Genomic DNA, 27,274 nt, shown 5'->3' on the forward strand with positions numbered 1-27,274 from the left:
CCTATCCAAAACAATACAAACTTGTTTTAACTACTGGCTAGAAATATACTTTAAAGCATATGGAAATCAGAACTGGGTGACATTTAGGTTGTTAAAGCTCTGTGTAACATAAACCATTGTTATTTTATTTAAATAAAATACATGTTTATCCCTTTTTTCATCCTTTGTTACATGTCAGTGTTGTTGGTTTACTGCAGCCTCTTTGCAGTGACTTTCTGTCTACATGCATTCCAACAATCGTTGAATGGCATTTCTCAGGATGTGTTTACTGATAGTGACAACAGTGAAACAGGCCTGTGTAATGTGTGGTGATGTCACTACTCCTCCCCACCTTGTCCAATCAGAGAACGCTTTGAATTAATTGAGAAAATGTGAAAAACATTCTCTGAATGAGGCCCATGCTGAGCGGCCAGCCACCTGTGCTCAGAATGCAGAAGGTCATCAGCTTGGCATGGGACCCAAAAGCAAGTGGAGATGACTGGAGTAGTGGTGTCTACTTCACTGATTTCTAGTTTCCAGGGGCATGGGCCAGGTATGGTAGATACATAGTTACTTTGCCAAATACTAAATATATATATATATATATATATATATATATATATATATATATATATATATATTTAGTATTCTAAACATGTATTTCATTTTAAAAAAAGTGTGCTAACAAGAACATTTATTATAACCTCAATCAACCAAGAGTCCAAATGTTATATTTGTAGTCTTCAAAGCTGAACATGATACAAGGACTCTGTATGGATGATTTTGGTAGGAATACTATTTTTCGTTAGCATACTTTATGTACATAAGTTCCCATTTGTATCCAACATGGCAAACTATCCAGCAGCCTTCATTAAAGTGGTTTAAAATCCTAGTCATGAAATCTAAACAAAGCACATATATCTGTAGTATTTACTTGTCTATCTCCAAAGGTCTAAGTGTAATTTCTCTCTGGTGCTTCATTCCTCTGTTATCAGCATGTGTCACTTCTGAGAAGTTTCCCTGACACATGAGATAACCTTTGTGATGGGGAGGGAAATAAGCACACAGCTCGTCAATTCAAAATACAGTTCTGCATGCTCCTTCATTCCTCTCCCTATTTGGAGGGGGGGGGGGGGTTATGAGAAATGGAAAATGGGAATTATTATATTTTAATAATTTATTTTTAATAATTATAATAAGTATAAGAGCTGTGAATGCAGTTCTCCACCCCCTCTTTTGTACTCCTCACAGATGCAGAAGGTTTGTAGACAAGAGAAGACTGCAGATAAACAAGTAAAACCTATGTAGGAGGATTTGTTTAATCTCTGTGTTGAATCTGAGGCTATTTACTACTGGGTATATGTGATGGTTTACAACCACTTTAAGGACCTGTGTCAACGGGTTTTGGGTTTGCGTTCAGGGAATCAGTTTGAGCTGTATCTGACATTCTTCAGACTTCATTGATAGGTGCACTCAACTTGCAGTTAACCTCCTTGTGACTTGGATTTGACCTGCTTCAAGCAGGTTTCATTTCCCATTGAAATGCAAATCTCACTTGAAGTGAACATAAGCCTGCTGACACAGGCCCTTATGGAAACCTCCAATTGTTCTAAAAAGGTAAAGAGGGACATACTTTGGCACGCACTGAGGGAGATTTACTAAAACTGGAGCACTCAGAATCTGGTGCAGCTGTGCATGGTAGCCAATTAGCTTCTTACTTTAGCTTTTTCAATTGAACTTTGGCAACAAAACCACAAAGCTCATTGGTTTCTGTGCAGAGCTTCACTAGATTTTGCACTTTCCATTTTTAGTAAATCAACCCTTATGTGACTTTTTTTGTCAAAAAACGATTTTACCTGTCTGCTAGCAAACTTAAATAAACCTAAACAAATATTTTGACAAATGCTTTTGGGGCACGTTGTGGAATTAGTTTCCACTTTAAGAGACCAGTAAAGCGATAAGGAAGTTGTAGTAGTGGAGCTCACAACTTTCTTTCTGCATATACCTTTCTTTGGGTTTAACTTACCAAAGGACTGGAGACTGTTCACGTATGTAGGCAAGAAGCACATCCCTGCTAAAACTCCAGTTAGGCAGACCACAAGTATCTAATACAGGGTTTCTCAACCAGGGTTCCTCCAGAGGTTAATGGGGTTTCCTTTAGCAATGAGTAATCTCTGCCTCTCAGATGAGTTCCCACTGACATCATTCATCGTTTTAGCTATCTGTAGGGGATAATTCTCCCCAAAGACCACAAGTGTAAGGAGCATTCTTCCCACTGACCATCACACTAATGTATCATGAGTTGCAGATATATAATTTCTAGCAAGGGTTCCCTGAAACCAGAACTGTATTTCAAGGGTTCCTGTGTGTTTAATAGGTTGAGAAAGATTGATCTAATATGTAGAAAATGATTGGCTAAACTACACGTGTTTTCTGACCACTATTTTTTTTCTTTCGTTATATTGGCTTTTCGAAATAACAAATTTAGTAATGCAGAGGTTGGCTAAAACGTTTAGTGCAACAAAACACTTTTGGTAGTAACATAATTAATTTTGTATAGTGATGAACCCATCAGGCTAAAAAGAGGCTGCACAAAGGACACAGGGATTTGGTGTCAGGAAAGGGACAGTCCCTCTAATTGGGGGACAGTTGTGTGCTATGCTTTTGGTGTCATCAACAATCAAAAAGCCTGTAATGAAATGGTTATACTTTGTTCCTATACATGACCAGTGTTCTCTTCCCAGAAGCTCACAGCTGATCCTCTTTAAAGAGGTTGTAAACTCATTTAACATTTTTTTATTTTTTTACAACCTGAAAGACAAACACATAATGAGCTAGTATGCATCGCATACTAGCTCATTATGAAATACTTACCTTAGAATGAGCCCCCGCCGTGCCGCCCACTTACCTGTATGACGGGCGACATGTTCAGTCGCCCGTCTTCCGGGATCGCGGCATTCGGCCATCTGATTGGCCAGACCCGCGATTACGTCACTCCCGCACATGCGCGCTGGAGCCGACGGTCACGGCACGGGGCTCTGAAGGAATGGCACCAGCGTCACTGGCTGCATGTAAGGTAAATATCTCCTAAACAGTACAAGTTTAGGAGATATTTACAGTACCTATATGTCAGCCTTATCATAGGCTTACCTATAGGTACAACTTGCAGAGTAGGGTTTACTTCCTCTTTAAGTGGTGTTATCTGAGATCTAAAACTGGATACACACTATACAATTTTCTTTAGATTTTTTTCCTTTAGATTTACCAAAACCATATAATATGAGGTCAGACCTAAACACTTTAGATTTGTATGCAATCAGGCAGGCTCTTGCGCTACATAGCTAAAGGTAAATCTAATGGAAATCTAACAAGAAAAGTTGTATAGTGTGTATCCAGCTTTAGAGCAGATAAAAACCTAAAATTTTAATTGTGCAGATTATTACAGAAAATTGGCATACTTTAAATGTATAAACAACACTTGCACTATAATATTATATCATAGCAGAATTGGTGATTTGCTATACTGCCACACTTTATAAAGTCTCAAATGTATCAGAGATCATCCAATCAGCTCGCACGGGTAACAAGACAGTGAACCTCGAAGGAAATTCCAGAAGTCTTCAGTGGTTAGACTGAGACAACTGAGGGTTAATGGCAGTTCACGTCTTGCATGTTTTCACTGGGACTTTGCTAAGGCACCCAATGTAAATTTCAGTGACAGCAGCTCTTGCTGATTCAACCTTTTCTCTGTCACCTTTGACGGATGGTTCCCAATGCAATCAGCCACACCACCTCAGCAAGTCTTCATTCCAGTAGCTGCTGAGTAAAACACTGAAATCCCAAAGTTAATTATGATTAAAGCAACAAAAAAAAAAAAAAAAGCAATTCCAGTCTACCTCTACTACTAGTTCTGAAATAACTAAGCAATTTTTTTTTTATTTATTTTGCTATTTAAATATCACTAGCCCCTTATGTCTCCCTTTCAATTTTTCCACCTTATTTATTTATTTGTTGATAAATTTAGGAAGTCAAAAGTCTGACACAGATGGATAATCTGAGTGTATAGGGTGAAGAGTTATAAATTAACACATTATTTGCTCCTAATGTGAAATACTTGAAGATGCATTTTTACAGTCCCCTGACATCCATCCGAGTGAGGGCTTGCATTGTACATTTTTTTTTTTTTTTCCCCGCGTGGCATTGATTTGTTAAAGCGCTGAATTAGCATATCAGACCAGCTGCCTGTTCCATGGCTGTGTGTTGTGGAGACTTTTTTTTTTCTTGCTAGTTTTACTTCCTGCTGCCTTGGCCACACACAGAGGGCTGCATCTTGCTTAGCTTTGTTTTTTCGCCAAGTTATTTCTTTTGCTACTTTTTCAGGTAAAACAGCTACAAAGAAAGCAATACGATATAAAAAAAAAAAAAAAAAGAAAAAAAAATCACATGTACACATATAGAGTATGTTTAGTATCATTTAGACATCACATTTGATTTATTCAAGGACATCATGTAAAATGCCTTCAAGAATAGTATACAACTAAGAATCAGATTTAACATTTTGACAGTTTAGTCAAAACAGGTAGTTGTGAAAAATAGGGCGATGTTTTGTGAATGAATTGCATTTTAATTTAAACATTATCACCTAAAGTTCAGTGAATATGTATAAGTGCCACATGAACACATTACAAGATTACTTATCTCAATGTGATCATTATTGTGACATGGTAACTGAGAAAAGCACAGTTATGGCATTTATTCAAATGGAAAAGTGCTCTGAGTTGTGAAAGAGAGTGATCATTTTTTCTTAGGTTTTCCCTAAGAGTCAAATATACTGTAGTTCATATTCTCTGAACTTTATTGGCATCCCAGTCTTACTCCATAGGGTTCAATATTGAGTTGGCCCACCCTTTGCAGCTATAACAGCTTCACATTTTCTGGAAAGGCTGTCCACAAGGTTTAGGAGTGTGTTTATGGGAATGTTTGACCATTCTTCCAGAAGCACATTTGTGAGGTCAGGTACTAATGTTAGACGAGAAGGCCTGGCTCACAGCCTTTGCTCTAATTTATACCAAAGGTGTTCTTTCAGGTTGAGGTGCAGGCCAGTCAAGTTCCTCCACCCCAAACTCGCTCATCCATTTCTTTACGGACCTTGCTTTGTGCACTGGTCCAAATGATTTGGTGGAGGGGGGATTATGGTGTGGGATTGCTTTTCAGGAGTTGGGCTTGGCCCCTTAGTTCCATTGAAGGGAACTCTTAAAGAGGAAGTAAACCCTCCTCTGCAAGTTGTACCTATAGGTAAGCCTATGATAAGGCTTACCTATAGGTACTGTAAATATCTCCTAAACATGTACCGTTTAGGAGATATTTACCTTACATGCAGCCAGTGACGTCACTGGCGCATGCGCTCTAAAGGAACGGCCGCTGGTGCCGTTCCTTCAGAGCCCCGTGCCGTGACCGTCGGCTCCCGCGAGCGTGCGCGGGAGTGACGTCACCGCGGCTCCGGCCAATCAGATGGCCGGATGCCGCGATCCCGGAAGACGGGCGACTGTAGGGTAGGACTTGGCGACCCACGAAAAAGTATATTTCTTAGGACAGAAGTTATTCCCATGTCTCATTCCATCACATATCCCAGAAATAAAAATGTATTCTTCTAGTGAAAAAAAAAAAAAAAAATCCTTCATAGGAAAGGGGGAAGAATCATCTAGTGGCAAGGGCCCTTTCTTAAACCTCGTACACTCGCAACGATTATCGGCCAACCGATCGGCCGTCTTTTGTCCAGTGTTGTTGTGTTGGTTGAAATGTGCTCTAGACTGCACACAAATTTTCTCGGCCAACAACAACCAACTTCAGAAGTGATGTCATGTGCTGGTTTACTTTCCGTGTTTTTTTTCTTCTCCGAGCATGCCCAGTCTTGCTCATCTGATTTTTGTCTGCCGAAATTTGAACTGACTGACGGAAAATCGGCCGTTCTGTTGGCGGCCAACAAAAATTTTATAGCATGCACACCAGATTTTGTTTGGCCGAAAAGTCGCAGTCGGTTGTCGAAAAGCATCATACTAACAAGCCGAAAATCAGCCGATCAGACGTTGGCCGAAAATTCACGGCCAACTATCGATGCGTGTGTACGAGGCATTAGAACCAACCAGTTGCTTGAGCTGATGCACATAGGACAAGTCTATTTTTACAGTACAATATAGCTTCACTTTGGACACCTGATTACTTGAGTTTTTTCATGTTTTTAATAATTTAGCATGAAAATATTGGTTACATCGAGTTATCGAGTCATCCAGTCCTTCTTCACTCAAGCGGTATTGCTGGTGGATTATCTTGTGTGTACAGGCAGTGTCCAGGTTTTGTAAGTTTGTTCTTAAGTAAAATATGTATGTTAGTTGGAACAGGTACATTTTTTAAGTGTAACTCCAGCCAAAAAAATATAAGTTTTGGATAGCATAGGGAAGGGTTAACATCCCTGTAACGTTCATTTTGCTGTCTGTGCCCCGGTTCAGAATATTTCACTTCACTTTCTGTCTCTGTGACAATTGGATTTTGAAACTTTTGGGTTGATGTGGAAACAAGGATTAGTGATAAAGCTTCATTGGGGACATCTTTTTCCCATGAGGACTCTTACAGGAGTAAATTTCCCTTCCTAGGGGTAGATTTCCTCTCACTTTGTCTCCCACCATTTGTAAGTAGGATTCCTATGTAAGTCGGATGTATGTAACTTGGGGACTGCCTGTATCTCTGTAGGTCAAATTATTATTTTACTTGCATGTTTTATTTACATTACTTTATCCTACTTTTCATCCTTTTTTGCATAGTACTAACACAATCACTGTGCTTCATTAATTATATCACGCTGATCGTGAGGAGAAAAAAAGCCGATAACCGGCTTCTGTTTATGTCCGTGATGATCAGCTGTCATTGGTTGACAGCTGACCACATGGTAAAGGGCTGCTGTCATTGGCCCTTTACCCTGTTCTGTGATCAGCCAAGTCTGAAGGACTCAATGATCACAGAGCGTGCCGCAGGAGGCGTGCAAGTAGCGCGATCACGGGAGAACGTCTGTTGATGCCCTTTTCGGCATTGTAAGCCCATGCTGTAGCCATCTTTTAGCTATAGCATGGGCAGAAAGTGATTAAGGGTGTGTGGTAGGGGGTGTGTCCTATTCATATATACTTTTGCTAATTGGTGTCCCTCAAAAATTAATGTATATGTAGTTTCATCACTAGGCACTAAACCACAGGGCAAGATCACATTAACACAGTAGAAAAATTGTATTTTGAAAACAGCTCTGAAATACAGAATCTCAGAACGGAGGGGTAGGTACATTTTTTCATTTATATGATAATGCCCCTGTGTGAAAGCACTGGTCTATATGCAGAGGTCTGACACACTCCTAGTAAGTCAAGCCAATAGCCCTGCAATCAGTAAAGGTAATGCTCCCTGCTGATTGGTGAGCTTGGGCTCTGACTTATCAGGTAGTGTGTTGGACCTCTGCAGACAGACCACTGCTTCCCCACCCAGAGCAAAGGTCTGCCGCTGCAGTATCCTGGCAAGGGTCAGGCTTAGGCTGAGGCTGCTTTCCAAAAAAAGTGAATTGTAAGGCTTTGCACACTTTTTGTTTTGACATGCCTGGAATATATTTAGCCTATTTCATCTAAAAGTCCAGTTGGGTTTGAAATGGTTTTTGCACTATATACACTAAAATATTATGTTTTCCTTTGTTACAACTGTATTGCCTATCCAACAGCGCACATCACCGACACAATGCACAGAGCTGATTTGAGTGGCTCTGTACCTTATGGTTACTGATATGACCAATAACAGCAATCACAAAAGTAAACAGCACTATTATTTACATTTGAGAGCCTGCCCCTTCCTCTCACAGCAGAAAAAGGTGGAACTAATGCATGAACATTCATTGATTAGTTCCAGATTGCAGGCAGCAGTAGATTATTGGTGGGGGATTGTTATTGTCAAATAGTTTTTTTAACCCTTACAACCCCTCCCCTGTACATGTAATCTCCATCAAGTCTCTGTATGTGACCTGTATATTAACCTTTTCACCTCCCCATCCTCCCCTGTACATCAGATCTCCATCCTGTCTCTGCTTGTGTCCTGTAAAACAACCCTTCATCTCTGTATAGCTGCACATTTGCACATTAACCTCTTCATCTCCATCCTTCCATTGTATGTAACTTGTGCATTAACCTACTCCTTCTGTCTATGACCTCTATAAGCAATATCTAGTGCACTATTACCAAGCTCCATGTTCTAAGCTCCTCAACACCACCATGTTTCTTCATTTCCCCAAAACATTGTAGCAAAAAAAAAAAAAAAAAAAATTGATCACTTTGAGGTATCTCTTTTCCAAATAGGGATTGTTTGGGGGCTCTACGTACTGTCACAACATTTTTTTTTTTCAAAGTTTTTGGTCTTTTTTTTTTTTATATAGTAAGGAATAAAAAAATCCAATATTTATTATAAGAAAGCGCGGCTCTCCAGTTTTGGGAGGGCCTCCATGGACGTCCCCCCAGAACCGTGTCTCCCACATGCACTGTGACTACTGTGTCCTTTGGACCACAGATTGCGGTAAAGGGCCAATCACAGCGAACCTTTAGTATGTGATCAATCACAGCTGGTCACACGTAAACAGAATTGCCGATTATTGGCATTCCTTGCCTCGCATGCTTTCTCTGTGTGAAGAAAAGAGAGCCATTAACCGACAAGGCTAACAGTGCACAGTGAGTACACCATCAGTGCCAATCAGTGCCCATCAGTGCAGCTTATCAGTGCCATCAGTGTCGCTTATCATTGCCCATCAGTGCTTCCTTATCAGTGCCCATCCCTGCCGCCTCATCATTGCCCATCAGTGCAGCCTCATACGTGCCCATCAGTGCAGCCTCATCATTGCCCATCAGTGCAGCCTCATCAGTGGCCCTCAGTGCAGCCGCATCAGTGCCCATCACTGCTGCCTCATCAGTGCCCATCACTGCCGTCTCATCAGTGCCCATCAGTGTAGCCTCATCAGTGCCCATCAGTGCAGACTCATTATTGCCCATCAGTGCAGTCTCATCAGTGCCCATCAGTGCAGCCTCATCAGTGTCTATCATTGCAGCCTCATTATTGCCCATCAGTGCAGTCTCATCATTGCCCATCAGTGTAACCTGATCATTGCCCATCAGTGCATATCAGTGCAGCTTTATCATTGCCCATCAGTGCAGCCTCACCAGTGCCCATCAGTGAAGCTTCATCAGTGCCAACCAATGCAGCCTCATCAGTGCCTGTCAGTGCACCCACATCATTGCCCATCAGTGCAGCTTCACCATTGCCCATCAGTGAAGCTTTATCAGTGCCCATCAATGCAGCCTCATCAGTGCCCATCAGTGCACCCACATCAGAGAAAAAAAAATTACGTATTTTCAAAATTGTATAACTTCTTTTGTTCAAAATGTTCAGTCTGTTTTCGTTTGTTTAGCAAAAAATAAATCCAGTGGTGATTAAATACAACCAAAAGAAAGCTTTATCTGTCTACAAAAAATATGATAAAAATTTAGTTTGGGTACAATGTTGCATGAGCGCCCAATTGTCATTTAAAGTGTGAAAGCCCTGAAAGCTGAAAATTGGGCTTGGCAGAAAGAGGGTATATGTGCCTGGTAGGCAAGTGGTTAATTTATCAAAGCTTCTATGAACTCTAGAGGCTGTGTGCACCGTTATGCATTGATCGCCTCATTTTTGATTGTCTCATAAAACAAAATGTAGTATTTATTGAATTACACATGTTCTCATCTGTACACATGCTGTGGTAGACAGGACAAGTCTATGAGGAGCAAGCAGTGGTTTATAGTCAACTTGTCACCAAGAAGAGTGTATGGACAGGCAGCAGTTCACTAATTAGCGTGTTTGATTATCTTTCCGCACTTCACTAATTAACACATTTTAATTAGCAGATGTTTCAGTGTCACTTGATTACAATAAAATGAGATTCAAAATGTATCTTGTGGATGGCCATGTTGTATATTGATTTAAGGTTTTCAGCTACATTAAAAAAAAAAAAGATACAACAAAAATTTTCCACTGCTGATTGCTCGGCAAAAGCAGCAAGAATTTAAAATGTAAAGGTGTAGTCATGTGTACTAAATGTGCTTGAAAAGTATTTAAAGCCAATAAATGTTTTTTAAAGTTTGGATAGTGTAAGGAATGGTAAAAGCCCAGCTCTGGGAAAAGTAGAAGTCCTCCCTTGCAGTGGGGCTGTGCTCCCACTCCAAGGTTTAAATGCTTGTGTCTGTCTAGGGAATTGGAAAGGCACTTTTACTTACTCGGTTCTCGGTTTCCCTGGTAGACAGCGCTCCCCAATAATCCACCAATGGACGGTCCCTTGGTGTTCTCACATCCAATGCAGGGCTATGGCCCCTGCATTGGTTTTAATTATGTCAGGGGCATCCAAACTCAGGAGTGCAGGGAAAAAGAAGTCTAGCAGCAAAAGGGGAGCCTGAGAAAGAGGAGGATCGGGTAAGTAAATATGCTTTACCTGATCCCCTAGACATAAATGGGCAGTTAACCCTTGCAGTGTGGGTGTAGTCTCACTGCAAAGGAATGCTATTACTTTTCCCAGAGTTTAGCTTTAAATACATTTTATTTTTATTTAACTGTAAATTAAATGTTTTTGCCATCGTTGTCTTCTTTAGTGGATCTTCCTTCAATTCTCGTCCTGTAGATACAACAGGAAGTGAGACAAAATTCCCCCTCTTAGACAGTTTTCTCTTTTATTCCTGTTCCGGTGACAACTCAAAATGTTTGCTATTTTCTGTGTTAAAAGATAAAATGTTATTATGACGAAAGTAAGTTATAGTGGAAATCTGGACTGATAACTAACTGGTCAGGATGGCTGCCTAGTTAGTAGGCAAGTAGACCATCATATGTAATAGCCGGAATCAACAGTAGTTTTCGGTCATTCAATATCGATATTGTTTTGACTGCTTGGATTGAAGTTATATATGTATCCATGGTACAGTATATAATGCCTTGCTTCATACCATTTAATAAATAAATGAAATAAATAAAAAAGTTTCAGTCCCAAAAGAGTAAGGCAGCCCATAGATGACTCGATTTTCTTTCCTTCCACCACAGGTGGGCAGAGAGAAATATGCTTGACAGTGAGTGTTGATGGGGGAATGCCTTCCACAGCACTATTGTGTTCTGCAGGTGAGGGGGAGGAGGCATTGGGAGCCTTCCCTGCCAGCAGAACACAATGATTACTACTATCGGCTATAGCCGCCAACAGTGATTGCATGTAGAAAAATCTGACAAGCTACTTGTACCCAAGTCAGTCAATGGATCAACTTTGATACAATCAGCCTGCCCATACATGGATCGAATCTCAACCAGTCTCTGTTGAACTGGCCAATTTTTGATCTATGAATATGTCTGATCTATGTATAGTCTGCTTGATGTTTAAGTTGTAGACTGATCAAAAGAAATCTAACTGATTCCTCCATCCACAACAATTGTGTAAATAGAACCCCCCCCCCCCTTAGCCACTTGCCGCCCGCCCGCCCACCACAGATATACTGCGGCAGGCTGGCTCAGCTGCGCAAATCACAGTACCCAGACGTCGCACCTCGGGATTCGCGAGAGGGGAAGCTGATCTGCGGGGCCGGTGGCCGCAATTGCAGCTTGGCACCCGAGATCACTCCCTGGGAAGACAGAATGGCGGTCTGCCATTGTAAGCACGGCAGACCACTGTTCTGTCAGCAATAAACACAGAGCGCCTATGATCCTACTATTTAGGAACACAGGTCCCTGTGTTGATTCCATAAGCCCATCCCCCACACAGTTAGAAAACACTCCCTAGGCATACATAACCCTTTGATCGTCCCTGGTGTTAATTGCTTCCCTAGTACAGTAACAGTGCATACTTTTATGTAGAGCATATTTATGTAGAGATTTCAGATCCTCAGAGAGTTCTTTGCCATGAGATGCCATGTTGATCTTCCTTTGACCAGTATGAGAGAGTGAGAGCGATAACACCAAATTTAACACACCTGCTCCCCATTCACACCTGAGACTGAGACTAATGAGTCACATGACACCGGGGAGGGAAAATGGCTAATTGGGCCCTATTTGGACATTTTCACTTAGGGGTGTACTCATTTTTGTTGCCGGAGGTTTTGACATTAATGGCTGTGTGTTGAGGGGACAGCAAATATACACTGTTATACAAGCTGTACACTCACTACTTTACATTGTAGCAAAATGTAATTTCTTCAGTGTTGTCACATGAAAAGATATAATATAATATTTACAAAAATGTGAGGGGTGTACTCATTTTTTGTGAGATACTGTATATATATATATATATATATATATATATATATATATATATATATATATATAAAACTAAATATAAATATACAGTGCTTTTTAGAGAATCGGTGCAAGAACTCCTCTCTTCACCTCCGAGCACTGACCCTTGGTTCCGCCCCTACCCACCTCTGAGCACTGACCCTTGGTTCCGACCCTACCCACCTCTGAGCACTGACCCTTGGTTCCGCCTCTACCCACCTCTGAGCACTGACCCTGGCTTCCGCCCCCACCCACTTCTGAGCACTGACCCTGGGTTCTGCCCCTAGCCACCTCCGAGCACTGACCCTTGGTTTCCGCCCCTACCTACCTCTGAGCACTGACCCTTGGTTCCGCCCCACCCACCTCTGAGCACTGATCCTTGGTTCCGCCTCTACCCACCTCTGAGCACTGACCCTGGCTTCCGCCCCCACCCACTTCTGAGCACTGACCCTGGGTTCTGCCCCTAGCCACCTCCGAGCACTGACCCTTGGTTCCGCCCCTACCTACCTCTGAGCACTGACCCTTGGTTCTGCCCCTACCCACCTCTGAGCACTGATTCTTGGTTCCACCCCTACCTACCTCTGAGCACTGACCCTTGGTTCTGCCCCTACCCACCTCTGAGCACTGACCCTTGGTTCCGACCCTACCCACCTCTGAGCACTGACCCTTGGTTCCGCCTCTACCCACCTCTGAGCACTGACCCTGGCTTCCGCCCCACCCACTTCTGAGCACTGACCCTGGGTTCTGCCCCTAGCCACCTCCGAGCACTGACCCTTGGTTCCACCCCTACCTACCTCTGAGCACTGACCCTTGGTTCCGCCCCTACCCACCTCTGAGCACTGATTCTTGGTTCCACCCCTACCTACCTCTGAGCACTGACCCTGGGTTCTGCCCCTACCCACCTCCGAGCACTGACCCTTGGTTCTGCCCCTACCCACCTCTGAGCACTGACCCTTGGTTCCTTCCCCTACCCAGCTCCCAGTACGGCCCCTTTTAGAGAATATAGAGCCAAGTATCATTTTGTAGTGCTAAGTAATTTGTATGGAATTTGGTAATGATAACAAGAAAAGCAATAACAAAGATCCCCCACAGCCAGCAGCAAAAGACCCTCCCCAACAACAATTGATTTCCCCCAACAATATCAATAGACTATCCAGCAGCCAGCAGCAGTAGACCCCTTCCTAAACAGTAGATCCCTTCCAGCAACAATTGACCCCCCAGTAACTAAAAATCCTCCACCAGCAACAATAGATTGCCATGCAAAAAAAAAAAAAACCCTCCAGCAACAATAGATACCCCAGCAGCCAGCATCAGTAGACCCTCTATCACACCCCAGCACCTCTTGCCATTGCATACATTAAGTTCTGGAGGTGCAGGAACTGCGTTTCCCTGTGTTCCTGGTGAAAAAAGTCCTGCATACACTGATGATACTACCTAGGCTCCTGGGATCAATGACCCTGCTAATACACCTGACATTTCTGGTGAATTCCAACCATGACACTACCTGGATGGAGTTTGCATGTCCTCCCTGTGCCTGTGTGTGTTTCCTTTGGGTACTCCGATGTCCTCCCACACTCCAAAGACATGCTGGTAGGTTCCTGTCATAAGCTGGACACACACTATACAACTTTTGTTGTTTGATTTCCTTTATATTTACCTTCAACTATGTAGTAGGAGGGCCTGCCTGATTGCATACAAATTGAAAGTGTTTAGGTTTGACCTCATATTATAGGGTAACGGAAAAAATCTAAAGAAAATTGTATAGTGTGTATCCAGCTTAAATTGGCCCTAATATGTGTACATTATGTATGAATGTGAGACCTTGGATTGTATGCTCCTTGTGGGCAGGAACTGATGTGAATGTACAATATATATGTAAGCGTTGCGTAAATCGACGGAGCTATACAAGTACCTGAAATAAATAAACAAATATGAAAGAAGCAGCTGGACACAAGAGGGATAGGAGTGAAGATACTTTTTTAAACCGTTAAATCACTCAAAAACGTATTATTTTGTATATTTAAAATCAGAATAGTAGAGAAGTTCAGCATCGATATTCATATGTTTACATACAATTGGGTATCATTTTTTACGTGACGTCCCCTGTGAGTCCTAGACAACGTTGTGTTACATTTGTGGAGTTGTACCTGTTTGTACAAGAGGGGAGGGCGGGGTGGGGTGGGTAGGTTTTTTGTTTGTATTTGATACTTTTGTCAAAGAAAAAAAACTTTATTAAAAACAAAAGATACATATATTTATTGTTTTTCTCCTTTTTTGGCGGGTGTAAGAAAAAGTCTCGATCTTGCCTGTGAGTGGTTTGATTGTTGGGCTCCACGACGTTGGAGGAACATGTTAGAAAGGTTAAGATTGCTCATCAGCTGAGAAGAAAATGACTGATTCTCCCTCATCCTCTTCTTTTGCCCTGCGGACTGTTATAACCGTAAACGGCGAAGTGACACACGCAGTCACAAGCTTGTCACATTGCGAAGGCAGGTCACAAGGTTCGGCCAGAGAGCCGGAAGGTTTTCTTTCTTTTTTTTTTTCGGGAAGGTCTTCATTAGCTTTGGTGCCCGCAATAATTTCATCCGCATCAGTTCCTACAAACTTTGGAACGGTTGGCTTTCCCAGAAACGAGCTTCTATTTTTTTTTCCATCTGCTCAGCACGGCAGGGACACGGGAAGAGGCTCGGGGGGGATACAGATCGATGTTCGAAACGTCCATTTCTCTCAGGTTAAAATAAGGCTATTGTATTGAGTTGAGATTCCAAGTCCCATGAATCTTTTATTGCCACTAGAAGATCATGGCCTTAAGGGAGAAGGGAGGTGAGGACGGAGCGTGTATCAGGGATGTATGTGTATATGCACATGATGGAGGAGGGGTGAGCACATTGAGGGAAGGGAGGGCTTAGGGGGGCAGTGAGGAGGGAGGGAGTGAGAGATGACTGAGACACTCAGGAACTATGAGAGGAACACTTCCCTTGGAAAAAATGACCATCCAACGTGAGTCTGATCTGCTGTGACAGTCACTTACAAGCATTTTTACGTTTTTTTTTTTTATTCTTTTTTTTTTTTGTTCCCTTAAACTTTGGCTGTTTTCTCGCAAGCCCAGACAATTAACAGCTGAAGAAAATATGACAGGACACACGCAAAAGAGGTTGGGAGATAGAGGGAAAGGAATGCACCAGAGCCGAGAAAGCTGATTTTTTCCCTTCTTCTTAATGTATTTATTATTTTTTCTTTTTTTTTGCCCTGTGTTCGAAGGCCAGAAGTGAGATCTGTTAACTGTTCCACACTGACTGAGAGGCCAGAGCAGCTCATGGTACTGTATGTTACCACTAATACTCCCTTCATACCTTCTTACATATTCTATTCATTTTGTGGGAGGGGGAGGGCTATGGCATGAAAGGGGAAGGCACGCTATTGGTCTCTTTGCCATTTCCTTAACCCTCTTTCCACTGCACTGGCATATTAATCTTGGGTGAGCGTTAAAAAAAAAAAAAGAGGGGGGGCTTATTACTTTTGTTTCTAGATATTCTGACAGCTTTGAAAAATTTTATAGGCATATTAATGCGTAGCATGTTGGCCAGGTATTATTACTGCAAACTCCTAAATCAGATGTTTGACAGCGCCATTGGATATATACTGTATAGGTAACCACCTAAATCACAACGCAGGGTTGTGTAAATGTAAGTTCAAGAATTTATCGCTGGTTCAACTAGCGGAATAATTCCAAGCTGTTGCTGGAAAAGCAATTTTAGGGTTACAAGAAAGGAAGCTTTGTTCTCTAAAATTGCATTATCCTGATCATTTGACACATTAATGCTCAGCTTGCTTTTGTCGAGTCAGACCAGTTATCTGATCACAACATATATTCTCCATTCTGAACTCTTAACCGCTTCTATGCTCTCAAGTTTGGAAAACTTTAATGCCTGCTTGTGACCTGATAGTAAGGAGAAGAATTGCTTTATTTGCACTGCGTTCACATGCCTTCAGGTTCAAGGGAAGTTTCTCTCTTTCCGAAAGGGCTCATTTAGCTCAAAGGGTCTTAAAGAAATCCCAGCCTTATGCCCCGTACACACGTGCAGATTATCTGAAGACTTTTGTCTTCAGATTTACCTTTTCTATGTAGTGCAAGGGCCTGCCGGATTGCATACAAATTGAAAGTGTTTAGGTTTGACCTCATATTATATGGTTTTGGTAAGTCTGCAGACAAAAGTCTTCAGATAATCTGCACGTGTGTACGGGGCAATATTCAAATTAGCTATAGAACTCTTTTTGTTGTGTAGCTAATTATGAAGTGGGCTTTCAGAAAATGCCTGATCTGGAACTGTACAATAAGTTTTTTTTTTTACAATAAGTTACATATGTTAAAGTGAGTTCTCTGAGCAATCAGCCCGGCTGTGACTGTCACCAGGAAATCTACGGGACACACTGCTGTCCTCCAAGGGACTGTGTGGTATCTTCAATAGAAGCTATAGAGAAAGAGAGAAAGCAGTTGGGGCTTATGAGGCACTGTAGTGCAGCGATCATTGCTGACCACTAAAACCAATTTATAGGGGAAAAGCCTATAATTATAGTTACAATTCTTGTAACATTTATACAGATTTCTTCTTTAAGAGTCGGTTCACACTGGGGCGACACGACTCCTTACTACTTCGGGGGCGACTTGTGCATTACCATGCACCACGACTTCGGAGCGACTTGCATGGACTTCACATAATGGAAGTCTATGCAAGTCGCTCCGAGGTCGCCCCGAAATAGTACAGGACCCTTTTTCTAAGTCGGAGCGACTTGTGTCTCTCCTATTAGAACGGGTCCTGTAGCAGTCAATGGACTGCGAGGGAGCGCGACTTGTCAGGCTGACAAGTCGCCTGACAAGTCGCGCTAGTGTGGACCGGGTCTTAACCTCCCTCAGACTGACCAACACAAATATTATTTATGAAGTATCATAACAACCATTTGAATATTTAAAAAAAAAATATATATATATATATATATATATATATATATATAGATAGATAGATAGATAGATAGATAGATAGATAGATAGATAGATAGATAGATAGATAGATAGATAGATAGATAGATAGATAGATAGATAGATAGATAGATAGATAGATAGATAGATAGATAGATAGATAGATAGATAGATAGATAGATAGATAGATAGATAGATAGATAGATAGATATTTTTTTGTACTGTTAATTTACTATGGCACATGAACCAATATAGATTTTTCCATTTAATACATATAATATTTTTTTTTTTTATATATATAATATATATATATATATTTATATATAATATTAATATGATATACTTGTTATAATAATAATAAAATGGAAGTTTTGATAAATATATTTTTATGATAGAAATCCATTAGACACCATGGAAGAGGTAGCACTGGGAACGATTTACTTAAACTGGAGAGTGCAAAATCTGGTGCAGCTCTGCAACAAAAACAATCAACTTGCAGGTTTTTTTTACCGAAGCTTAATAGAACAAGCTAAAGTTAGAAGCTGATTGGCTACCATGTACAACGGCACCAGACTTTGCACTCTCCAGTTTTAGTAAATCAACCCCAATTAAAAAATGCTTATTCGGATATGAAAAAGTGATACATTAGTTGGTTAATGTTTCTGCCACTAATTGTATAACAGGACAGATCTGTACAGGGTTTTTTGACACTGTATAGAGTGTCATGCATTTAGCTGCATCATGCGTTTACAGAAAACATCTTTCTTTTATTCTGTTGGTATTCTAAAATATACTTTTAGATTGTAAGCTCTTACGAGTAGGGCCCTATGATTCCTCCTGTATTGAAATGTATAGTAACCGTACTGTTTGCCCTAGCATTGTAAAGCGCTGTGCAATCTGTTGACGCTATATAAATCCTGTATATTAATAATAATATTTATTTTCCATCCAGACTTATTTCACCTTTTAGGCCTCTTTCACACTGATGGACTGATCAGGTCCGCCTGTCAGTTTTTCAGGCAGATCCAATCATACCATCCATAGCTCTATATGTAGCGGCAAATCCGCTGACACCCGCAAGCATCCTATCTGATCCGATCCAGGCCCCTAAAAACAGATGGATGGGGATCTGTTCCCCGTCAGGTGGATTGGATTGGATGACTATTGGATGGAAGAGCAGGTTGTGTCTGTGTTCTCTCTGCATAGCAGAGCGGACACAGACCTGTCATCTACCTGTTAAGCGGGGATCAGCGGACAGAAGAGCAGGCGGATCCACTTGGTGCAGTTAGCTCAGTCTGCAAGGGGCCTTAGGCTGAACTCCAGCAAAACAATTTTTAAAAATTTGCTTTTCACTAATAAATAACCTCTAAAGATGAATGTCCAATGTGTGGGGATGCTGTTGCATTATGTAAAACTTTGTTTCACTTGCAGCATTGCAAGTAGCAGATCCTTCTCTAGTACAGTTACGATAGCACATCTTTTGTACACCACTTCATCTATTCACATAACATTATATATTCTTTTTAAAGAATACATGACGTTCTGTGATTGGACGAGAGGAGATCATGACATTCATCCACCTCTCCTCTTGTCCAGTCACAGAATGCCTTGTATTCTGTGAAAACAAAATGTTTTCATGCATTGACGAGCTGGAGTGTGAATGACCCCCTGTTCTTTACTATATACACTATAGCAGTGATGGAGAACCTTGGCACCCCCAGATGTTTTGGAAATACATTTCCCATGGTGCTCATACACTCTGCAGTGTAGGTGAGCATCATGGGAAATGTAGTTCAAAAACATCTGGGGTGCCAAGGTTCGCCATCACTGCACTATAGGAGAGCCAGAACTTTAAAGTGGTTTTAAACCTCAGACAGGGAATATGAACAAAGCGTATCCCTCTATAGTGTATACTTGTCTCATTTAAGAACATTGAGTGTCATTTCTGTCTGCTGCTTCATTCCTCTGCTATTAGCATGAGTCACTTCTGACAAGTTTTCCTGACACCAAGAGAAAAATGGTGACAAGGAGGGATCTCCAGCTGATTGACAGCCTCAGATCTGTTCCTGCGTGCTGTGTGAAATGGGGGGGGGGGGGTGTCCCTACCCTCCAATCAGCTCCCAGGACTCTCCTTACTGAGCTCTGCAAAGTGTGATTTTAGCTCTCCACCCCCTTTTTCCTGAACTCTCAAAAAAAGATTTAGAATTCAGCACTTTGAATGGATGTAGAGAAGAAATAGCTGCAGATAAACAAGTACAACTTATGGAGGAGGATTTTTTTTCATCTCTGTGTATCACCTGAGGCCAGTCACTTTACTGGGTATATGTGAGGGTTTACAACCCCTGGAGGTTCTGGCGCTGACACTAGGGATGATTTAGGATTTTTCTATAATGCGGCAGCATCCTCACATGTGGGACACCCATCATTAGAGGGGATTTATTTTTACAAAGCAAATGTAGTGCATTTAGTGCATTTTCTTAATAGTCCAGTGGAAGGAGTACCAATAATCATTGAGTCTGTACACACCAGCATTTTCTAGAAACACTTAAAGCTGAACTCAAGATAAGTTTATATATTTTTTTTCATTGCACAGTTACATTGGTTTAGCGGGAAAAGCCGAACTCCAGATATGTTTTTATTTTATTTTTTTCATTGCATAGTTACATTGGTTTAGCGGGAAATAGTCGGTGCTACTACAGTGATCTCCGCAGTCCTCCAGGTCCTTGTGCTAAGTAGCTGTCCTAAACGCACAGCTGCTATTTACATAACACCTTGTATTTGTTTTAATTAGTACAGGGTGTTTTCTCATTGGACAAGGTGCAAATCATAATATGACAGCCTTGCCTTTCCACCTCATCCAATCGGAGACCCAGAAGAGTGTGACAATCACTGTAGTAGCGCCTACTGCTGTGATTCATTACTTCTCTGCAGTCCTCCCAGGTATGGAATATGTATACTTACATTGGTCCAAGCTAGACCAATGCAACTATGCACTAAAAGATACATATCTGGAGACCAGGATATAAATATGCTTATTCCAGATTACAAACATACAAGTCACTGAAAAAGGAATAAGGATTACAGCTGTGGAGCTTGCACCTACAAAAACAAGTCAGTAATAGCAGGTCTCACGTTTCTTTCCTGACTGGTTTCTGTTAACCATTTACCGTCCAGCCGCCGCACATATACTGCGGCAGGTTGGCTCAATTACGCAAAACAACGTACCCGTACATCGTTTCATGTAAAAAAATAAATAAAATAAAAATAAAATAAATCTATCCCCTAGTTAGTAAACGCGATAACTTTTGCGCAAACCAATCAATATACACTTACTGGGATTTATTTTTACCAAAAATATGTGGCAGAATACATATTGGCCTAAAATGATGAAAAAATTAGATAATTTTTTTTAGTAGAAAGTAAAAAATATATATATTTTTTTCAGAATTGTCGCTCTTTTATTGTTTATAGCACAAAAAATAAAAACTGCAGAGATGATCAAATACCACCAAAAGAAAGCTCTATTTGTGGGAAATGAAGGACATCAATTTTATTTAGGTACAGCATCGCACGACCGCGCAATTGTCAGTTAAAATAACGCAGTGCCGAATCGCAAAAAAAAAAAAATGGCCTGGTCGTTAAGGGGGTAAAACCTTCCAGTCCAGAAGTGGTTAAAACAGTTTTTACTGAGACTGCTTTTTTTTTTTTTATTAAATTTTAACAAACCAACAAGTCATACAACGAAAAAGAAAGAAAACAAAAAAAAAAAAATAGAAAACAATCTCAGTATCAAAGTCCATACTCTATAATGAGAAAAAAGAAAAAAAGAGACTGCTTAAGTTAGAAGTCACTTAGAATGTTACATGGCCTTCGACTGCTTCCAAACACTGATAACAGCTAACAGACCCCCTCATTTGAATTAATTGAAGCAACTGATCATCATATGATAATAGTTTGTAAGTCCCCGTTCACACTGATGCGACTTGTCATGTGATTTGACAGGTCAAATTGCATGACAAGTCGCACCCTACTGTCGGTAATGGAACTGTTCATATTGGTGCGACCCCGACTTTGCGGTGCCGCACCGATTTGTAAAAGCAATTCCTGCACTACTTTTGGCGATTTCAGGTGCTTCTTGCATAGACATCTGTACATGGAGTCGCACTGACATGCCGGCTGCTTTGAAATCCTGCGATTTTAAGCAAAGTCGTACGATTTCAAAGCTGCATTCATTGTAAACCTAGCCTAAGGATCCTTTCAGTTTTTGATCCCTTTTTCCTTTAAAAAAAGTGAAAGAAAATGCATGAAAAATGCATCCCTATAAACCCTATAAAACGGTTCACAGTGGTTAGCTGCTTTTCAGTTGCGGTTTTAAAAGTCTTGCTTACTGCATCTTTGGTGCACTCTCAAAACTGCACCAAAAATGCAGCTCCTCATTGAAATGAAAAAATGTATAAAAAAAATGCTCCGCGGTTGCGTTTGTAGTGCATTTTTTGAGTCACATGTGCATGTTTCACAGGTGCATGCTGGGAGTCAGCCAACCAGAAAACACACTGGAAACGCACCAGAAAGGCATTAAAACTCATAGTACTCCTCCAAAGAGTCCTCAGCGCTGATGTTGGCCAAGGACAGTCAGGCTATGGAGGAAAGGCTAGATGATGTTGAATGCACACCATCCAGGAAATAGGGTGGGCTTTATATGACTTCCTGGAGCTTCTAAAGTATGCTGTGAGAAGCTCACAGTGTGCAGTAAAATCAGAGTAAGCTATTTCAGTACAGGAGAGGAGCTTCTACAACTGTAAACTGAGAGTAGAATTCAGCTTTAAGATTGGGAGAAGGGCCTATTTAAAACAGAGAGTGGAGATCACTATCTGCTTTCTGCTGGACACTGTAGTGTTTACATTACACAGTCCTGGCATTTTAAGAGTAATTCCATTGGCAGGTCATGTGACTAGACACATTTTTTTCCCCATTCATGAAAATCAATGGAACTTTGCTTACTTCAGTCTCCCAAAGCAAGCAAAGAACTAAACATATTACTTCATAGCTCCCAACTGTCCCGGATTTCAAGGGATTGTACCTGAATTGGAACAAAGTCCCTCTGTCCCTCTTTCTTCCTCATTCGCCCCTCATTTTGATCTGATCTATATAGTTGTATATAAAATGCACTATTTATCTTTTCATAAAGTGTTTCCCAGTGCTAAACCTTTCATCCAATTTTTAAAGTTAACTGCTGCGTCTGTTAATTTCAAAAGCCTTTATAAAGGAATAGTAGTGGTAAAAATAAAAAAGCACTTCCGTCCCGCCTGCCGCATATATACTGAGTTTTTTATTTTTTGTCCATCCATGTCCTTTTGGGGAGATTTATGGTGGGGGGGGGGCTATGACCCCTGTAAGTTTTTTTTTTTGTCCATCTATGTCCCCTTGGGGAGATTTAAGGAGGGGTATGACCCCTGTAAGGTTTTTTGGTCCATCCATGTCCCTTTGGGGAGGGGTATGACCCCTGTCAGGTTTTTGTTTTTTTTTATTTTTTTGTCCATCCATGTCCCTTTGGGGAGATTTAAGGGGGGGGGGGGCTATGACCCCTGTAAGTTTTTTTTTTTGTCCATCTATGTCCCCTTGGGGAGATTTAAGGAGGGGTATGACCCCTGTAAGGTTTTTTGGTCCATCCATGTCCCTTTGGGGAGGGGTATGACCCCTGTCAGGTTTTTTTTTTTTTTTTTTGTCCATCCATGTCCCTTTGGGGAGATTTAAGGGGGGGGGGGCTATGACCCCTGTAAGTTTTTTTTTTTTTTTTTTTTTGTCCATCTATGTCCCCTTGGGGAGATTTAAGGGGGGGCTATGACCCCTGTAAGTTTTTTTTTTTTTTTTTTGGTCCATCCATGTCCCTTTGGGGAGATTTGAGAAGGGGTATGACCCCTGTCAGGTTTTTGGGTTTTTTATTTTTTGTCCACCCATGTCCCTTTGGGGAGATTTAAAGGGGGGCTATGACCCCTGTAAGTTTTTTTTTATTTTTTTGTCCATCTATGTCCCCTTGGGGAGATTTAAGGGGGGGCTATGACCGCTGTAAGTTTTTTTTTTTTGTCCATCTATGTCCCCTTGGGGAGATTTAAGGAGGGGTATGACCCCTGTAAGTTTTTTTGTTCCATCCATGTCCCTTTGGGGAGATTTCCCTTCACTTCCTACCCTATAGCCACAACAGGAAGTGAGAGGAAATCTCTCCAAAATCAAAGAAATCACTGGTTGTCAGCAGAACCAGTATCCCCCTAGGAAGATTTTCCTTCTATTCCTGTTGTGGTGACAACTCAAAATTTGGGATTTTCTTTTGCTTTGAAGGTAACAGTCACCAAGGAAAAATAGAGAGGGTGAATCTCCCTAATTGGGGCACAGACAGCATTAGAAACCAGGTGTTGTAGCCCCTCACTACTTTATGATGTGACAAGATGATCTAGGCCTTGTAAACTGTATCTGCCATAAAGATCAGTAATCACTCAGCACCAATGCTGGACGAGCACATCTATCCATCACTAGCAAAGTGATAGCGGCCTGTTAAGGCCATTTTAAGCCTGCGTGGTATTTTATTAAGTAGGTCAGGTAAATGAGAGCTATGCACCTTTAAAGATGGATGTTTTGTAGTAAATCATACTGCTGGTTGGCACAAGCTATGACTGTCATGTACCATTCCTTGTTAAAATTGATTTTAATGTAACAAACCATTTAAAGGTAATTCATTCAACAAAAGTCGTGTCCTGCCTATGTACTGCATGTTGACATAAAGTATACAGCATCCTTTCTATTTGAAGTATAAAAAGTAGAGAAAGGGTGTTACAGAATGAAGTAGCATACTGTCAGCGAAACGATGACTAATTTATTTATAACGATAAAAGAAGATGGTTTTGTCTGATGAATATAACATTCTGATTAGTGCCCCATTTATGATGGTTTGCTTTTCCCCACAGTTATATTGACAGGGTTTATGGAAGCTGTAAACTGAATGAACTATCAGCTCAAGCTGCAAAATGGTGATTTATGGCGAGTTCCAGAGGCACACAATCCAGACACATTCATTAGCATTATCTCTGATTTTCAGAGGACAAACTAGGGTAGTTTTATCTCTGTAACTGCTGGATTGGGCAAATAAGGAGGAATATAATTGAGACAGTATAATTTACTATCCACTGATCACTTGTATAGCAGTTGTTTTCAGCCACACTGCGATTAACCCATATGCTTAAAAAGTTGCACTGTGGCCTTTGCTGTAAAATAAGTTTTAAATGTCTGGTTACAGTTTTTTATTTTACAGCACAGACATCTTATTTATTACAGGCATTTATAGCACTGACAGTTTATGCATAGTGTACATTCACTTCAGTTCCTGCCCCCAGGAGCTAACAATTTAAGGTCCCTCACTAAAGTGGTTCTCCACCCTGTTTAAAAAAAATAAAAGTCAGCAGCTACAAATGCTGTAGCTGCTGAGTTTTAATATAAGGACACTCACCTGTCCAGGGATTCAGTGCCGTTCTCAACCAAACCAGTTCTTTGTTGGTTTTTGGGTCCCAGCTCCAGCAGGTTTACTGTGGGCAGCCGGCTGTGGTTCCTGCGTGAGCCGTGCTGTACTTTGTGAATAGTCCTACAATCTTCTGAGACCTGGCATGTCCCAGAAGGTTGTGAGGGGGGTTTGAGATCTTCCGGTTGGTGCCCTGTAGGCAGGGCCGGTGCTACCACTAGGCAAACTAGGTGGCCGCCTAGGGCGGGACTACCGCCTAGGGCGCAGTCATGTTCCAGTGAGACATTCCTCTCCTGTCACCTCCTCATCCCTGATGGATGTCACCTCTAGAGAGGGGGGCACTTTGTATATGAAGGGATGGGTAGGGTTAAAGAGGGCCAGTGTGTATATGAAAGGGGGTATAGGGTTAAAGAGGGGCAGTGTGTACAGGAAAGGGGTGTAGCAGAGTGTAGTGGTAAAAGGGGGGCATTATGTACAGGAAAGGGGGCAATGTGTACGGTTATTTTTATTTTTTTGGGGTGTGTGCAAGTAGCTGGTCTTGCCTAGGGTGCAAAATAGTCTAGTATCGTCCCTGCCTGTAGGTTCAGATTGAACGTGAGTGGGAGTGGGTACCTATCAAAGCCAGGAACCTACTCCCCCCCCCCCCCAAAAAAACAAAACAAAAAAACAAATATAGAAGTAGAGAGGGGGGGCATTAAGCAGAACTTCCCTTTGAGGGTGAAGTTCCTTTTAAAGTGCCTGCCTACATATACTAGGGCAGATTTAGGCAAGAGGCAATTAACCTACCAGCATGTCTTTGGAGTGTGGGGGAGTAAAACATATGAAAGTAGAAGAATTGAGACCGCACCCCAGTAGAATGATTGGTTGAAATCAAAAATCGTTTCCTTTATTCCTCAAGTAAAAGCAAAAAGACAGACAGTGTACAAGCAGACGTATAGGTTGACGCGTTTCACGACATTCCCAGTCGCTTACTCATAACCCATACAAGCACAGGGAGAACATGCAAACTCTATGCATATTGTATCCTGATTAGGACAAAAACTGGGGAGCCCAGTGCTGCAAAGGCAGAAATGTAAACCACTTAAAGATAAACCTAACCTTGGTGGGCCAACACAGAGTATTTGCACATTAATGCAGGACTCTCCACCACCGTTTCGTTGCCACCACCACAATCTCACTTCTTCTGCATCTGTCATCATTCTTCTTTGACCATTAGGTGGCCACTAATGATGTGAATACTGTGCATGCTTGCCAAAGTTGCATCATGCTAGCACCCATTTCCTTCCGCTAAGATGCCAAGGATACACCGAGAGAATATATTGCACTGCAGGCAGTTTGCAGAATTTAAATTGCTGGGGAAAAAAGGAAAGGATCCTTTTTTCGGCAGAAGAAAAATACAAATTTTACTCAATCTACTAATTCAAGGAACATCATCTTCACCATGTACAGACAACAGTTATGAAAATGTATCTAAATGAAATGCTATGCATTTACTTAGAGGAGTGCTGGAGGGTAGCTTGTTGAGCATCAGTGTGATCACAGATCAAGAAGTTGTGCCCAGAGCAATAGCCACAGGGCAAGAAAGTGTCTGCAGCAAGTGCAGGAGTATTCTGCAATGAATGTCATACACCATTAAATGAAAGCCTATTAAGAGCTTACTCCTTCTCTCAAAATATGTGGGATAAAGAGTCACGTACCCCTTATTAATAAACAACTTTCCACAAGCACTCTTGTTATCAGCTGCTTGAAATGCCCTATGTGCTGCCATCTCACTCTAAGTATTGAGAAAACAGCATTGGAAGAACTGTTCAGTGCAGAAGAGAGAAAAAGAGCCTGTTTATTAAAATGGTTGTAAACCATGGCTGGTTAAAAAAAACACCTGTAAGGCAATTGCATAATGTACTAGTATGCATTGCATACTAGCAAATTATGAAATACTTACTTTAGAACAAAGTCCTCCAGTGGTGCAATGTCACCGCTGAGAGGGCTGGCATCTTCCCCCGGTCTTACTTCTGGCTGTGTGACTGGCCGGAGCCGCGATGACATCACTTCTTCACTTGCCTGCAGGAGCCCTCAGTTCTAGCCCAAAGCTCTGGTAGGCAAGGTATGCCGGACCTTCAGAGCGCATGCGGTGGGGATGTCACCGCCTGTATCCAGGGTGAATATCTTCTAACTGGTGCAGGTTTAGGAGATATTTTTTTACCTACAGGTGAGCCTTATTATAGGCCTACCTGTAGGTGAAAATCACAAAGCTGGCTTTACCGCCGCTTTAAAGTAGGAAAAGTAATTGCTCTTTATTTACCATAAATAAAATTTCACTGCCAAAGCTCACTTCCTTTTTTTAAGTTTTATATAGGTGGTCGTAATGCTGAATTGTAACATGAAATATAAGTTGTCATAGCATGTCACTAGGAGGCAGAGAAACAGCATTGCACAGCAGTGAAGAACTGTGTAGGAAGGGGGGG

The 27,274-nt window shown here is 41.4% G+C and overlaps 1 protein-coding gene across 7 annotated transcripts in view; it reads left to right on the forward strand.

The window, feature by feature from the left end:
• BNC2 (basonuclin zinc finger protein 2) overlaps positions 1 to 27,274 on the forward strand; it is an 806,895-nt gene that overhangs the window by 435,054 nt on the left and 344,567 nt on the right. Inside the window, exon 1 of one of the 7 annotated variants that reach the window (XM_082242961.1) lies at positions 15,251 to 15,324. The exons of 5 other annotated variants lie outside the window; for them this stretch is intronic. Coding sequence is in view for 1 of the 2 variants with exons in the window: in XM_082242959.1 (XP_082099085.1) it covers positions 15,641 to 15,643 (3 nt within the window). In the remaining variant the exon portion in view is untranslated. Of the gene's footprint in view, positions 1 to 15,250; positions 15,325 to 15,535; positions 15,644 to 27,274 lie in introns of those variants that run through there. One more of the 7 variants, XM_082242959.1, reaches the window with a different exon arrangement.

Source organism: Pelophylax lessonae, assembly GCF_965119305.1.
Source record: "Pelophylax lessonae genome assembly, chromosome: 1".
NCBI classification, from domain to species: domain Eukaryota; kingdom Metazoa; phylum Chordata; class Amphibia; order Anura; family Ranidae; genus Pelophylax; species Pelophylax lessonae.